At 38.8% G+C, this 17,356-nt stretch overlaps 1 protein-coding gene across 1 annotated transcript; it reads right to left on the bottom strand.

The window, feature by feature from the left end:
• Positions 1-1,886: 1,886 nt before the first annotated feature.
• On the bottom strand, positions 1,887-5,981 carry LOC126763521 (bestrophin-2-like). Its single transcript, XM_050481086.1, has 6 exons — positions 4,689-5,981; positions 4,507-4,617; positions 3,696-4,434; positions 3,394-3,627; positions 2,596-3,007; positions 1,887-2,491 (listed from the first exon to the last, which is right to left on the bottom strand). The coding sequence occupies exons 1-6, from the start codon at positions 4,757-4,759 to the stop codon at positions 2,082-2,084; spliced, it is 1,977 nt and encodes a 658-aa protein (XP_050337043.1). The 5' UTR covers positions 4,760-5,981; the 3' UTR covers positions 1,887-2,081.
• Between the last annotated feature and the right edge of the window lie 11,375 nt (positions 5,982-17,356).

Below are 17,356 nucleotides of genomic sequence, written 5' to 3'. Positions count from 1 at the left end.
CCAGCCAAATCAGCACAGACAATAAAATTTACAAATATAACGGAAATAAACAACTGTTTGTGGCTTGACGGTCGTGTAGTTGTGAAACCAACAACCCACAACCTCACGTTGGTAGCACAGGTGTTTACTGCATACATAACCTCTAATGATGGTGTTAGTAATTGGTTTATTGAACGTTAGCACCGGTCAGCACTGACCATGCGATCCAAATGCCAGACAGTCTGCACGCAATGAATTATGAACTAAGCAAATGTAACTGTATAAATTTTGTGTGGAACTCATTTACAATTCGACAGGCAGACATAAAACTGTAGTTTTGTAAATGGATTGCAGTCTGCATGGTCTACGACTGCCTGCAGCTCAACTTTAGCTGACCGGAAATTATTGATTAAACCATAAACTACGCATATTTCCTGGCTATGCTCAGCTAATAACTCAGAATTGTGAATTGTGGCAAGCTGTTTGAAATGCGCACTAAAAGGATTCGCAGTTTTGCGTACACCAGCCAGTAAATATACACACTGGTGCCGTGTTTTTGTATGCCTACAAATGCAGTTCGGCCGTAGCGTCAGAGCAGGCAATGCAGCGTGTAATGCTCACAAGGATAATAACTAAAATTTATTGCATTTCCAATGCAGATGGCAAAAATCATTACTGAATTATCTAATGCATGGATGCGTTGATTGCTGCCAGGCAGCAAAGCTGTAAAGTTTAAAATGTGCATGGTATCAGTGTAACGGTGGTATTACGTGGTAAAAACGTGGCTAACCGGTTACTTTCGGACCAAAACGAGCTCGTTAGGTTTTTGAGGATAAATGAAAGACTCTCGAAGGATTATGCGATCCGTGTATGGACTTCTGTCTTCGATGATTACTTTACCATATCTGTCTTGTTTCTTCAGATAATGCAATGGAAGTTTTCGAAACTGTGCTTATACCCTCACCATATTCGATTTTTCCAACAGCACTGGGCTAATAGCCTTTACATTAAGACTATAATTGAAAACCCAGTTTTTTCCATCAACGTTCGGCTCTATCAACGGTCAGCTGTTATACTTGCTTGTGTTCTTCATTTTGTATTTTTCCTGATGATCAGCAGATTGCTATTTTATTAATGCACACAACCAAATTTACTGCCGGGACAACAACCCGCAGAGTTAAACACAGACAAATTTACTGTGTGAACAACAACCGGCAGAATTGCATTTCAGTTTTAAACTCGATTTCAATACGATTAAGAATCAATGTTGTAAAATAAGACTTTTATCTGATCTGTGGGAACTGAACGAATGTGCTTAATACACATTTTTGTATAAGTTATATATAACTGCACCCTTAGAAACTAGTCTAAGCCTAGTTTGCAACTCACTAGCACAATTTTAACTAATTATTTCTAGTAGAGAAACCCAAAAATTTGCTACCAAGTACGCATTCCCAAACTTTTGAATTGTGCTTGCACTAAAAACCCTTCCTCCTCTCTCCTTCTCCCTCTTTCTATCTCACACTCTGCGTCTGCGTTACGTAGCTCAATTTTCGATTTTAACTTTATGATTTCTACCCATTTGGCTGCCCTAGAGACATTATGGCGTACGCATAATTTTGCCATTAACCTCCGAGGCTTGTGTGTTGGCCCAATATCGAGATATATGTCTATATGTACATCCCTAATGAACTCTTGCCAATTGCGGTATATGAAGAGTAATCGTTATCACACATTTGCCACTGGCCATAGGCAACAAAATGAGCAATATTTGTGTGACCATCAACTTATGGAAAAGTTATGTCATTGTGGCGCACAATATGGCTACAACTCGTTTAGTCAATGTGGCAGCGCCTAAATGTATACTGCTATGATGCCAAATGGCGACTTAATTTTGTGTTGAATTATTGCAAAGTTTTATTTATTTTAATGGAAGCCAGCAAAATTTGGCAATATAATGAATGTAAAAGTATTAGAAAAGGCTTTTGTAATGTAATAAATTAATTCATATAGATAAAGTAAATAAATAATTCATATAAATATGTAGAACGCTGAAAATGGCTATAAAATTTCATCATACAGAGCAATTGCCTTGCTTTCAGCTACTTCCGTTCTTCGTCCTGTTCCTCTTCGTCGAGCTCCTCTTCAACATTATCTTCATGCTCCTGCTGTCTCTTTGGCTTCCGCTTTGTTGTTGAATCCTTTTGTTGCTCCGGTTGTGGTTGTGGCGACTGTTGTGCCGTTCCAATTGCCATGGGTGATGTCATCTGCCTGGTCAAAGATTGTACACTGAAGGTTTCCTCAGTCGTCGGCATGCCACGCGCTGTTGGCGATTGCGTAGCCGGCACGCCTGTCAAATCAGCGTCCAAATTCAGATTGGTCGCAGCCGAAATGCCGCGCGCATACTTCAGTTTTTGCCTTTCGAAACGTTCACGTTCGCGCTCTTCACGCAAACGTTCGAATTCGTCTTCGGGCTCCTCCTCCTCCTCGACATCCTCTTCCACGTCTTCAACTAAAGTGAAAAGTATTAATACCATTAGCAATATCTTTCAAATTGAACTATCCCTTCGACTTTTTAGTGGAGTCTCGACCAAATTTATGCTGTGCCTAACTTACATGTTACTTGCGCCGATGTGACACTTTCCCTACGGATACTCTCCACGCTGCTCGGTGGTATGCCCTCCTCAGCGTCACCACGAAATATTTCGCGCACATCTTTGGTCGGTGATATCTCCGGGTGTTCGGTTAGTGTTCTATCAGCATCCATGTCATCAATTTTCTCATCGATTATGTGCAACGCCTCGGCAGGTCGTATTGTAGTCGGCGATTTGATAAGCGAATGCACGGAACCGTTAGTTTGTGCAGAAGTTTGCTTCTCGGCATCTGGCTGTGATGTATTGCTCTCCTTTTCGTTGGGTTCGCGTGAGAGAAATCTTTGCAAAGCCGTACGAAAGCGTAAACTGGTGTCGGTCATGCGGCTGAGCGAAGACGACGCTGTGGGACGGTCCTCAATTCGTGTGCTGGTGGTCTAGAATAAACGACAAATCTGTATATGTTAGGTTGTCAGACTATAAGAGATTAATATGGCGTCCGTAGATTACTTGGGACTTGTGAGACCAATTATCTTTTAAAAGCAATAAGCTTAAGGAAGGCTTTCAGAGGCCACATGAAACTGGATCCATGAGTATAAACCATAATTTTGTTACGGAATATTCTAACAGTCCTATTAATGCCTATTTGTTCACAAGTAGGCTCCTAAGTAGACTTTTCGGGTCGAGAGACAATCGAACTCTCCATCTTTTTTTTACTCTTTAGCTCTCTTTTTATCGCTCTGTAACTGTTGTTTCTTTCTTTCTCTGTCTCTTTATATGTCCATATTTTTTTCTTTATTTCTCTCTCTCTTAATGTACTTACCATGCCATCATATTTGGACTCAGATCGTGAGAGCGCCGTTTGGTTGGTGTTGAAGTCCAATCTAGCGGTGGACTGTACCGGTGGCTGTTCGCGCTTGCTATCCACTTGATAGGGAAGTTCGTTGGGGAAAACTTCATCCCAATACTGATCCTTTACCAATTCGGGATGCTCGTGATGCATTTCGTCGACAATGAGATAGGAAACTTGTAGATTGCGATCAATCATCCAGTTGACCTATTGGCCAAATACAATATATAACCAAAAATCAACGTCCTTTTTGATTCATGCCATCAAACACTCGCCTCAAAGTCATCGTCATCCTCACCAAAGGGATTTATCAGCGTCTCGGCCACTTTCAGCCAACCCATGTAGAAGAAGAATTGCAAAGTGGTGAATAATGGAAAGTAGAGATCCACATAATTCTGATTGTCATGCTTAGTCCACTGATGGCCGATCACCTGGCAAATGAAGTAGGTATACACCGCCAATGTGACGACTTGCGTGTACACCAGCGGCACCGAAATGGTATCATAGAACAGCAAGACGCCACAGTTGCCACGAAATGTATTTAAAGCATCAATAATGGTTTTCACCGAGAAATCATCACGTATGCGTCCCTCCTTACGTGCGCGCGTTATAATGCTAGCGGCCCAAACGATCGGTAACCAATATTTTGGGTACTTCGGAAAGGCAACATTTAAGTCTTGTATGACGAGCTTCTCATTCTCCAACAGTAAACCCGCTTCAACTAGATGGTCGAGCGTAGGAAAACGTTTCTTGACGCGTGGCGCGATTTGTGTGAACACAATGGTGAGACAAAGACACACGTAGCGCATAACGGTGCGACGCATAACGCGTGCACGCTCATCCTGACCATGCACGTTGGCGCTCACGAAGACAGCTATCGGATCGGGCCACGGTATGGTCATATATTGATCCCACCAGCGTTGCATCACAACTGTTACATAGAAACCGAGCACGAACGAGAGCGGTATGAGTGAGCCGTAACTGTTGCAGTAGTGCACGAGATTCTCGAAGTTGCTGCCAGAAGCCGAAAGAGAAGAAGAAGCAACCTTTTTACAAAGGAATCGGTACTTTATTCTGTGCACTCACCTCTGTGCACTGTCACTCAAAACGAATTGATAAATCAAGTTGAGTACATAGTAAATGAACAGAAAGGCCAGCAAATCACGCCAAATGAGCTTGTAGATGCTGCCGCGCCATCTGAAAAATCGGAAGGATTGTAAAGAGAATTGGTTTATAATTAATAAAATTTTTGCTTTTGAGAGCATCACCTTCTTAACAGCGTGAGAAAGCAACCAAATCCGCGACAGGATGCTACTTCGGCGTTATAAGAAACAGTCATTCTTTTTTTTTTATTTTTTAAGGAAGCTCTAGGTCGGTATGTGCTCGAGTGAAAATAATTTTCTTACTGTTTGACAAAATGAAAAATTTTTAGAAGTTTTTAATTCAGCAAAAGTATATGATTGAATTTAACCTACATGAACCCAGTAGGTTTTTTTGGAATTCAATATTGAGTATTCGAAAATACTAAATGGAATCAGGTAGTCCGATATCATATGATATTTTGTGAAGCTCGGTGCTTAACTGAATATATTTCTGTTAAAGAAAATAAACTCTTTGTAATAGAGAATGACAATAATGTCCTCTAACATTTGCTAAGAAGCTTTAACGTTTCAAAGAGCAGCTCTTTTCGGCATTTCCCAGTGTTCTACGGACTACACCAACAAGAGTTGTTAATGTAATTTTAAACATAGCAATCATGGACATTGCCAGCGGATATATTGTTGCGAAGTGCGCCCTGAGTCTCAGAGAAGTTGTATATATCATGAGATCCGAGCTAGAACACACCGAATCTCCCTCCTCCCTCAACTACCTTCCTGAAAACTTTGATCAATGCATCGCAGAGGTCACTGGTGGCAGCTGTTTCTCTGCTCACATGGGATATGCGAATGGCGAAAAGTTGCGGGGGAAGTTAGTGGGTCAGTGCTAAGAGGGAAGGTTGGAGAGGGTGTTTTCTTTCAGGCGCTCTCCGCTAATTTTAGCTTTAGGCTACCGGACTACCGCTATTAAGGTCTTCGTAGACATATACTCCAAAAGCAGAACAATAATACTAGCGCTGAGCTTGCTAATTGTTCGCTTAAAGCTACTCAAAGGGTGTCTATCCTTACTTGAAATCAGAAGGAGTGCCCTTCCCCTGATTTTATCGGATTGGGACCGAGTTGTACCTCCATTGGAGTCTAGAACAGGAGCAGTGGATCTCGCATGTACCTCGTAGATGCTAGTCAACGACTAGCTTTTTTACGATTGCCTGATCCTTTTAGGATAGACTAGAATGCAGAAGATGTTCTGAACTACATGCCTTTAGTAAAGCTCATCTTACCGCAATAGCAGGCGATCTTACTGGGCACTGTCCAACATGCTGAGTTTTGGGTACCAGAACGGTCCGACGTTAAAAGCTGTCCAAGTGATGTCCTTGTTAGTATCGACCTCTTAACCTAACCTAAAATAATTTTATTTATTGCTGAGGATACTGTTTGTTGTCATTGTTGTGACGGACCACAGTAAGAAGTCTTGATTTCAGAAGGCTTGAAAAAAGTTGTTGGTGCTAAATTGCGTAAGTTTCCGGATAAATCCAGACCGCGATAAAGTTAAGGTGACACAGCTGGTGCTGCGTCTCCTAGAGCGTCTTTCATGAGAAGTGAACTCATACTCTCTATATATGACTGTAAAAATGGTGGCTGCCGCATGAGTTGTCTAAAGATACCGACAAGGACAACCGCAGTAAGCCAAGGAAGTTGGGTCAGTGGAATTCTGAACGATTTTAGGACTTTTTTTTAAATAAGCATTTTATAATCGTGGACCCCGTTTGATTCCTTTCAAAATTTTATTGATATAACAACAGGAAGAGCAGTCGACTCCTTTAGGTTGAGGTTCATCAGAATATTCCGCTAAGCATTAGTGAAATAAATAGTCTCGAGTGTAAAGTTTCGGTTTCTGTTTGAATTTTCAGTGCGCTTTGGCTCGCTCAACCATCCCCAGTCGAACAGAACTGGCTGCCTCATCAAATATTTTGGAGCTAGCTTACCAACAGGTTTCGTTAAAAGAGGTTTAAAGCGGGTTTTGAAGAAACTGTCTATTTTAAGATTTTGGAATAGCTTGCAAAGACGCTCGGGGCACTTTCATGCATCTGCGATTCTAAAGAAATGCCTTTGGGAATTCAATAACTGTCTTAAACATATTTTTCCCGATTAAACAAACAGTTCTTACAAATAATTTTTTTTATTATCCAATATAAAATATTATTAATTAATAACGGTCTTTTGCATACTTCAATATTGAGTGAATAATTCGCTGACACAGCTGTTGCGCTCTCCTGACTCTATCGAAAGATATTTAAGGCCCTTGCAAGTAATGCAGTGGAGCAATGTGTTCTAGTGCCAGCAGCAAGCGCCTATTGGATAGGCTACCAATCAATATTTATTACGAAAATATTTCTTGCGCAGCAGCTTTTGGCGCAATTAAACAAAAACTGTTTATTTATAGAATTATTATGAAGAAAACCAGAAGCTGCGCCGCCATTAATTAGAAACCGGAGCAGCTGCCGCAAGAAAAATACTGAAATTTAAATGCAAAATTTTGCAAAAAAAATCATAATAATAGCAACAACACTTAGCAAATAGCGGCAGCTTATTAGCTAGGCACTCGCCTCTGTTAGCAGCAACAACAAAATTGCGCATTATATTTGGCCTGCGAGGTCCTGCGCAACTGCCCAATTGCGTCCTGGCTAATTTACATTTGAAATTTATGACGCGTCACGTGAAAATTGGATTTAATTACAGCAAAAATGTTCGGGCTATGAATTTTACGATGCGCTGCTGCCATTGCTACTGTTGTTCGTGCTTTGTTGTTGCTTGTTGGTTTTTGGTTACGGCGTGGCGCAAAAACAATATCAACGTGATTGCCAAGAGCGGCCGCAACGGTTGCAGCCATTTGATGAGCGCATTTTGCGATAATTTATTTTGTCGCATGAATAATTTAGCCAATTTGGATTTAAAATTGATCAGCGTCCGCAACGGTGCGCTGAAGCGTAGTGGCGTGGAAGATGGCGACTGCTAGGAGAAAGAGCCCCAAATGCTGTTATTACTCATAGGTGCCGCATGTAGCATAGCAGACACTGTAGCACTGTAGTTGTTGTAGTTGAGTTTGCTGTTGGTCACTTGCCATTTTGTTTATTTACAAGTGTGTGTGTGTGCGTGTGTGTGCTTTCCTGTTTGTTCGTCATTATCGCCGTGTCCATTTGATATTTTTGCGTATTATTGCTACTGCCATTTGCCGTTGCTAGGAATCAGCGAAATCATCAGCGAGTGAAATAGCTGAAAAAATACAATAATAACAAATAACAAACATTTGGGTTGCATGTGTATATTTTTATATGTGTGTGTGTTGTCCGTCAATCGCTCGTTGCAGGAAATCGAAATGACCAAATTGTTAAAGCTGACGCCAAAAACAACAAAAAGCGTAGTAATGAAGATAGCCCAACGAACAATATATTAAGTATGTAGTTGCTGAAAATCGTATTTAAAAGAAATTATATCAATAATTGTTGAAAAAAGATCAAATTAATTAAATAAATAATATTCTTATAAATATTTTAGTGCGAAAAAAATTTTAGTTCTAAAAAAATACTTTTTGTACAAATTTAATATGTATTAAATGAGAGAAAAAGAGAAAAAGAAAGAATTCGCTATAATGCCCTTTATAAATCAGAAAGTATTTCATACGAAAACCTTATTTCAATTGTTCAGTTTGTATGACAGCTATATGATATAGTTATCCGATCTGAATAGTTTCTTCAGAGATTTCACTACTGCCTTAGGTAATAATCCACTTCAAATTTCTTGTTGATAACTCCTCAAATTAAAAAGTTTTCTATGCAGGAACTTGGTTTTAATCGGTTAGTTTGTATGGCAGCCATAGGTTATAGTAGTACGATCTCAAAACTGTTTCTTGAAGATTGTAACTTTTTCTCTGACAACAGTCTGTGCCAAATTTCGTGCCCATATCTTTTGAAATAAAAGAATTTTTCATATAGGAACTTGATTTCAATCGTTCAGTTTGTATGACAGCTATATGCTCTATTCACTCGGTTTGAGCAATTTCTTAGTTGATTGCACCGTTACCTTGGACAATAATCCATGCCAAGTTTCATGTCGATATCTTGTGAAATAAAACGTTACTCCTACAAGAACTTGATTTTGAACGGTCAGTTTTGTATAGCTGCTATATGCTATAATAATTAGATCTGAAGCATTTCTTCGGATATTGCATTGTTTCCTAAGACAATGTTTTGTGCCAAATTTCGTGAAGATATCTCGTCAAATAAAAAAGTTTTCCATACAAGAAATTGAATCCGATTGTTCAGTTTGTATGGCAGCTATATGCTGTAATGATCTGATATCTGCCATTCCGACAAAGGAGCATACTCTTAGTTGGAAAAGACCGTGTGCGAAATTTCAGATCGATATCTCAAAAACTGAGGGACTAGCATGCAGATGCTTCTCAGCCTATTCCTACAGCCACAGACTCCATTTAAACTCGAAATTCCAACTCAGGCAGCATTAACGGCATATTTCTTCAAAACTCAAAAGCGATTTCCCAGTTGGGACATTTATGTGCCGCTGCAAATTTGCGCTTTTTTAACACCACAGCAACGTAGCACACCCATTTACATATGTGGCACGCAAATTTCCACCAAATGCAAAGAAAAAATGTATACGAAAGCCAACAACAACAACTACAATTAATTTGCTGAACCGAAGAAAAAATGCATCCACCTGTCCACCAGTTGACCAAGCGCACAGTCAATCAGTCAACAACGCGCAATATATGAATGCAACACATGCATGCAACAGCAGCGCTCAGCTGCTGCTTGACCATTGAACGAAAAGTGTTAATTGGCAATTATGTACAAATTTGTTCGGGCATAAAATTAAATCAAATTAAATTGCCAACAAAATGGGTGTGTGCCACGTAGCCACGCAATCAGCAATCAGCGAGTGTTGCACAAATAAACTCTGTTTGATGCGCGTGAAAAATAACAAAATGTCATTGTATGCGCAATGCTTACACACACGCACACATACAGGCGCTTGCGTAATTGGCAGTTGCAGGCATTTTTCTATGTCATTGTCCTTGCATTTCTGCTTATGCGGTTGTTGGTGTTGCTGCAGCTAACCAGCTGACCGCTGCGTGACCGTTGCATTGTGGCGCATACGCCGATTGTTCTTGTGCGGCTGTGTGCAACGCTGACATAATATTTATTTGCATTTCCAAAAAGTTTTTGTTGTGCGCGTGTTTTGTTGGCTTTGATGGATTGCCTGCGTGCAGCGAAGTGTTGCTATCGGCTTCGGCTTATTATAGGTAAATAATCATGGCAAAGTGCGGAATGAGCTTTTTTGCAAATTTGAACATTATAGCGTGGCTTTGGGGTATTTAAATTGATATATAATGGCTATTTGCATAACCGCGACAGCATATATTGACAGACAAATTATATGATATGCAATTATTCCATAGCTCAAACTAGTTTAACTAGCTGTTATTATGAGAAGGGTTACTTTAGCATTTCAAATAGAGAAACTCAGCCAGTAACCTGTATATCGGGTAGTCGAAAAAGTCTTTTCGTATTTTGTCAGTAGATGTCTTTGCAGTCGTATATCTCCAGTGCTACCAATCACATTGTGTCATACCATATAGTGTTGGAAAGGTGAGATTTTAAACTTCGCTTAGCCAAAAATTAAATTCGGATAAGTTGAAAAAAAGTTACAGCTGTTCAAAATTTGTGGAAATAATGAAGAAATTTGCTAAATTTTTAATTTTTTTTGTATAAAAAAGGGAATAATGCCACACAAACCACCAATGGAATTTGTTTGTTGTTCGAGTCCAGTGAGAGCATTAATTTGCAAATTAAAGGATAAGGTCGAATATATATGTATGTATTTGAAAGTATGTACAGTTATTATGCAAGTTATTATACTAAAATAAAATCCGAATAAATCTTCTCAACAATAAAAGCAAATTGTCAGGGCATAAAAGTAAAAACTGTCAATATTTTTAATAAATTTACAGTCATTGCCAAAGCCATGTGTACTTTGTAATGGAGAAATTATGCACGTTGCATGCCACAAATATAAAAAATTCGATAAAATAGCCCGAAACTTATTGACAACACAATATAAGAAGTAGATATTTTAAAACAAGCAATTGCTGGCAGGTGGGGCGAATTTCGTTAGAATCTCATGCATCCCACCCTCTTAAATGAGCTCCATAAACATATTTACTTCAGCATAAAAAAAACTCTGCTTGCATCAAATTGTGACAAAATGAAATAAAGCTAAGTAATTACGGCGCCAGAACAGTACATGTAATATTATATATACATGTCAATATATATGTACATATATAATTTTAAGCTGTATAATCGGCATTTCTAATCCTCAAGAGAGTACAAGGTCTACAAAAGTGAATGAGCTTTTTCAAAGCTTAAGATATGTAAATATTTTGAGCTTTTGGCAACTCTGGATTAGTAAAACTTCAAAAAAAGAATGCATGAAGTTCAAAAATGTAACGAGATTAAAAGCCCCAAAAGCCGGTGGGTTTTTTTAAATCTCAAAAAAAAATTTTTTTTTTAATTTTATATATTATAGATCAGTAAAACTTCAAAAACTAAGATACTTTTCGAAAAAACTCAGAGCCATAACCTCGAAAAGCCAATGAGTTTTTTCAAAGCTCAAGTTATGTAAATATTTTGAGCTTTATGCAACTTTAGGACAATAAAACTTAAAAAAAGCACGAAGTTCAGAAATTTAAAGAGTCCAAAATCTCCCAAAACCCGGTGAGCTTTTTCAAATCTAGGACAAAGAATATATTTTGAACATTATGCAACTATAGGTCAGTAAAACTTCAACAACTTCGTAAAGGCACGAAATTCAGGAAATCAGCGGAGAGTATAACGAATACAAAAGCCAATGAGCTTTTTCAAAGCTCAAGATATGTAAATATAGGTATCCTCGTGGGATCTTCACTAGCTTCTTCTCGGGCCTTCTCCTTGAAAAACAGCAGGATGTGAGGCACTTATTCGCTTTTCTGATTAATATAGATTAACTATGACAATAAGACAAATTTCAGAGACAAATTTTAAATTGCCTCATTAAACCGCTGAAATATTTCAAGAATATCAGCTGATCTGCGAAAGCCAAACGCTTACTTACCAAAACTGGCTACAATTTTGCTCACAACTTTCCAACCAATATTTTTCTAACTTTAAGGAATATATACAGTCTATTCACAAGCTTGAATGCAGCACCGACAGTAGCGCTGCTAGCGTTCCTCAAAAACCAACACAACAACAACAATGCGGACAAATTGACATTAACAAATGCCAATATGGCGCGCATCACTCCGAATTTGTTGTGAATGCGCGCTATTACGCCATAAAAACTCAGCTGTGGCTGACCAAAGGACGATAAGCAGACGCTGAAAAGCAAAAAAATAACAACACCAAAAGCAACCACAGCCGTGTGAGTGGTGAGTCTCAACAAAAAAGTTTCGACGTTGAACAAAATTAAATGAAATTTCATGCGGCTGGCTGGGGGCGAGCTGGTGGGGAGCGTTGGTTTGAAAGTTGTGAAAAACTGTGACAAACTTTGCGATTTTATAATTTGCGCAATAAAAAGCGAACATATAAAAAGTGAAATAATAATAATGCCACAAATGCCATAAAAGCGGTGAATTTCGGCGAAGCGATTAAAGCGAAAAATGGAAATAAAATCAAATGACAAAATGATCAAAGCGTCCCAGGAAAATTTGTGTCTCGTTATTGTGGCGAAATCAACAAGCGGCGACGTTAGGGAAGTGGCTTAAATATGAGAGTACTAGGTCATCTGTGGAATTTAGTCCCGAACAACGAATTGATATAAATCCTGAAAGAGTCCGAAGTGTTTATAATTACTTTAGAGTATCAAAATCTCTAGGGAATTTAATTTTAGTCGTTTTATATACATAATAAAAAATGCCGATTAATCCCGAAAGTTTTCTTAATATTTTCGAGTCTCGAAAATTTTCGTAAATCTAATTTTATTCATTTTTTATTCCTAATACAAAAAATCCCTATTAGTCCCGAAAATTTTCTTAACATTTTTGAGTGTTAAAATTTTTACAAAAATTTTTGAAAATTAAATTTTAGTCATTTTAGTCATGCATAACAAAATAATCCCGATAAGTCCCGAAAATTTCTTAATGATTTTAATTCTAGAAATTTATAAAGAATTTAATTTTAGTTGTTTTTTATACATAATAAAAAAATCCCGAATAATCCCGAAATTTTCCTTAGTATTTTTGAGTCCCGAATTATTTAAGAATTTAATTTTACTCACTTTATATTTATAACAAAAAAATCGCTATCCCGAAATTTTTCGGGATTATCAAATTAACATTTTTTCGTCCCGAAATTTAAGTATCACTAAAGTAGTGCTAAACAAGCTCCGCACGCCCCAATTTTAGCGCACACGCTATTAGTCCATCTCGTCTGGTACCAAGTGTGAATGGCGTCCGTCTGTCTGTGATTTTTCACCAGCCATTGTTTTGATACTCTGTTACGGTTTAACTTTTTTCCTAACTAAAAACTGTTATATGCCGCAAACGTAGCTTTTGGTTAGCTTTGGCAGGAGGAATGTGGCATGTACCCAGTAAATGTGGCCAGTGAGCGAAAGAAACAAGTTAAATTGAATTGATGAGGCTGCTGGTGCTGTTATAGCAAATTGACAAAACCAGCGCAAAACAATAAAATACAAAGCTACCAACAAAAAAAAAAAATTTAAACGACAGTACAAACAAAGAGTCCAGCACGGCTACATGCCACAACAACTCGTTGCAGAGACCATAGAGCTTGAAAAATTCCCACCTCCATGTTTTTCAAGGCGACCGTGCCTGAGCTGCCTTTGGGCAGTCAAAACTTTTGTTGACAACATGTACACACCCACGCCACACACCGACTAACTCTCACTTCCCGGTCGTCGAGTTATGGCCGCATCAAACTGGACGACAATAATAGCAACAAGCGAAAAACTCCTCATAAAAATTATCAGTCGCAACAAAAGCTGAAGCAGCAGTGGCAGCTTTAACAAAAGACCTTAAGAGAGAGGGAGAGAAAGAGAGAAAGTTACGCAACGTTGCATGTGTAGCGCCAAAATCCCATCAAATAACCGGCAAGTCCTCAGACACGTTCCTCTCGCTTTCGGCTACGGCTGTACGCCGGCTGAGCTCGACTGAGCTGTGCAGCTGCTGTAATGGCGTTACCGTAGAAGACACAGTACACCCTTGTGCTCCCACCATTTCTCATCCTCTTCCTACTCTCCGTTTGTTGCTGCCTTTTATCACACTCGTCAGCTGGCGCTTGGTTGGCTTAATAGCCGCATCTCGCATGCCTTATTGACACTTTATGGACAAAGCAGTGGGCGCTTTCATGCCGTCGTCCTCTTTTCTCCCGCGCACTCACTCACTCGTACTCGCTTTGAATTTTAAGCACTAGCACTTTTCGTCGTGTGGGTGCAAGTATGCGTGGCATTGTGCGATAAAACACGTAACTTTGCCTGGGCAGACAATGGCAGCTGCTTTGGCTGCAGTTATGGCTTGACAAACGCCACAAAAATGAAACCAAAAGTGTGACATTGTCGTCGAGTAAAAAATTAATGATTTGGAAATGGTACAATCATGATTACAAGGAAAGTACAGTGACGACGACAATGTGGAGGTACAAGGCGGAAAAGTGGCATACAACTACCGATGTTGAGGTATTACCGTTTTTTGAAGCTGAAGTAAAGTCTGAGGTATGCTGTCCTTGCAGAAGCTCAAATAATGCAGCAGAGTTTAAATATTTTTCATGTTAGCTGGTTGGAGCTCCAATACGAGGAACAGCGACATTAATTACATTTCAAAGTATATAATTTCACATCTACAGGACCGAATGTTAGTTCCATACCATCATGATCTTCTTTTTCTTTGGAACAGCAATCGTGGGTCAGTCTGAGTCGAGAACATAATGCTTCGCCAGTTTCCTTTATCCTTTGCGAGGTCATGGCAGGTGTACATCCTAAATGCAGGCAGCTCTCTATACACTTGGTCCATTAGATGCACGGGCGTCCTTGCTTTCGTTGTCCACTTATGGGTCTCGAGCCGAAGTAAATTTTCGTAGGAGCATCATCTTCCATGCAAACAACATGGCCTAATCAGCGGATTCGTTGGATTTTTATGAGTTTCACTATATCCATGTCGGCAGACAGCTCATACAATTCCATCTTTTTGATATTCATCGCTTAGGCGTAGGACTCCAAAGATCTTGCGAAGAACAGTTATCTTGAATGTTCCAAGCGGTTTCTCAACTTGGTTCGTCATCGTCCATGTTTCTAACATAGTTCCCAAAAAGCAAGGAATCTTTGTCTGTGGTCCTCAGGTACTTTGTCTTGCTCGCATTTACCACAATACCAATCCCTTTTGCTTCTTTTACAAGGCCGGGAAAGGCTGCGCTGACCGCTCTGTTGTTAAAACCTTTGATGTCAATATCAACTGCGTACCCCAGCACGATTGTATTTTTGGTGTTGACAGTGTCCACTGCGGTTCAGATTAGCGGAAGTGTATCACTTTTTTCAGTTGAAAAAGACACAGGCGATGGAATCACTCAAAGTCGGGTAACGAACGGTTCGGAGTGATTCTTCTTGAGTTTAATGAAGCTGACGTCATTCTGCATATTCGTAAGAGTTTTGCAGGGGTTCCATATTGAGACATGGCGTCGCATAGACAGCTTTTTTCAGTGCTGTGGGAAGCGTCATTGAAATTGATGAAAAAGTGATGGGTGTCAATCTGTTTGTTAAGGGTCTTCTCCGAGTTCTGAAGTATTATGAAAATCTTGTCTATGGTTGATTTGCCAGGTCTAAGGCGCAATCAGTTTATTTACAATGACGTTAAATCTTTTACACCATTATGATAGTAGAGGGAAATAATGAATAATCGTTAGATTCATGAGCTTTACTGTAGAGGTTTAGAGCAAGATCATTCAAAAAAGAGTATTCTTGTGATGCCAGACAGTTGAAAGAACGTTTTTAATCACGTTTTTGAATTTTGAAAAATCTATGCTGGATTATATATACACTTTCTAGACATTTATAGGTTCAAACTGATATTTTAAGGTTTCCTGATTTGTTTTAGGAATATTATTCTGGTAAAAATTGTACTTGAAACATGCCCACCATATATTGAGTCCTGATAAACGTCATTGCATTAGTATGATTTATAGTTCGGAGAAGGAATATTGCGTCAGTATTCTTGGTTATAAGTTATAAATGTCGGAAGAGTATTTTGTCTCATCTTAAGGTACCTCAAATTACTGTTCGCCGGAATGGCAGAAGGCAGAGGAGACTAGTTTTTGATTCATCTGTTAATGGGTACCTCCATGAATCATATTTCAGCGGATATTGGTTATCTCCTTCGAAAGTTGAATACCACATGAATACCTTGGGCTTAATTTTTGTCCAGGAAGCTTGTACTTCGGCATAAAACGTCTTCACTTAAGTTTTCAATATACGATTTTACTGACCACTTAAATAATTTAATGCATTTTAAAATTTCATACAAACACGATGAGCTAATTGCCTCATAATTAAACAACCAATGGACTCATTTCAAATTCAGCACACACATTAAAAATTCAATTTTAATTACTTAATTAGAAAATCTTGACTAATCATAAATTCACTTAAAAATTCTACCAAGCCGACAAAAATGTGTCATTTAACTTGGATATTTGATTGTTGGTAGTCAAGGCGTTTTAAATTACTGTACACGTATGTAAAATTATATGTTTAGGGTGGTTATAAAATATACAGCAAATAGTTTGTCGTAAGTCTTACGTTATGCCAACGATAATATGTTGGCCGAAGGACGAAAATAAAAATATTGACGCTGATTGAAGACAAACAAAGCTCTTGTCAAAGCTACAAGTTTTCCACAAAATTATCAAAAAATTTAAAATTTTTATACTTCGATCCATGTGGGATAGGACAAGCTTTTACTGTGCCTAAGTATTCGAAAATGTTGGGTAGTCGAAAAAGTCTTTTCATATTATGTCAACAGATGTCGTTGCAGTCGTATATCTCCAGTGCTGCCAATCTCATTGTGTCATGCCATATAGTGTTGGAAAGGTGGGATTTTAAACTTCAAACTGTCATCAAAATTTGCTTGTCACACTTGAGGACCACCCTAAAGTATCGAGAAACAGTAAGTTTGTGTTGACATTTACGAAATTTGAAAGTGCAGTGAATTGAAAATGTTTCTGCCAGCAAGTTTCACTGGCTGGAAAGCACGCATATTCATATACATATGTATTAACACAAGCTTACACATTGAGCCGCAACTGCTAAGCTGTCAGAGTTGGAGTTAAGCATTGGCAAGTTGCTCAAGCATGCGAGTCTGCAATTCCAACTGAAGTTGCTTGTAATTCCGCTATATTCATATGTAAGTATGTATGTGTAAGTGCGTGTTTGTGCATATGTGTCGGGATATTGAAGGCAACTTGCAACATATGGCATAGATGCAACATCTGCTTGTTCTTAGCGTGCGTAAATGTGTGCGTGTGTCGTTTGGTTTTTGTCTGTGTTCATTAAAGCAGTGACTATACGAAAGGTAGCAATAAAACTTATAATTGAAAATTCAAATAGTTAAACTATGTAGAAAATTTTGCTCATTACGCATTTGTTTGCGACAACTGTCCAGTTGTGTTGGAAGTTGTTGTCGCCTTGCAGCCAACCGAACATTTTAAGCCGCACTGTACATACACGTGTATATGTCATTTCAAGCTGAATAAATTGAATGGCCTGACATAAAGTGC

The sequence above is a fragment of the Bactrocera neohumeralis genome, chromosome 6 (assembly GCF_024586455.1).
Source record: "Bactrocera neohumeralis isolate Rockhampton chromosome 6, APGP_CSIRO_Bneo_wtdbg2-racon-allhic-juicebox.fasta_v2, whole genome shotgun sequence".
NCBI classification, from domain to species: domain Eukaryota; kingdom Metazoa; phylum Arthropoda; class Insecta; order Diptera; family Tephritidae; genus Bactrocera; species Bactrocera neohumeralis.
Note: the sequence above shows the minus strand (reverse complement) of the source record. Positions and strands in the feature narration are given on the sequence as shown.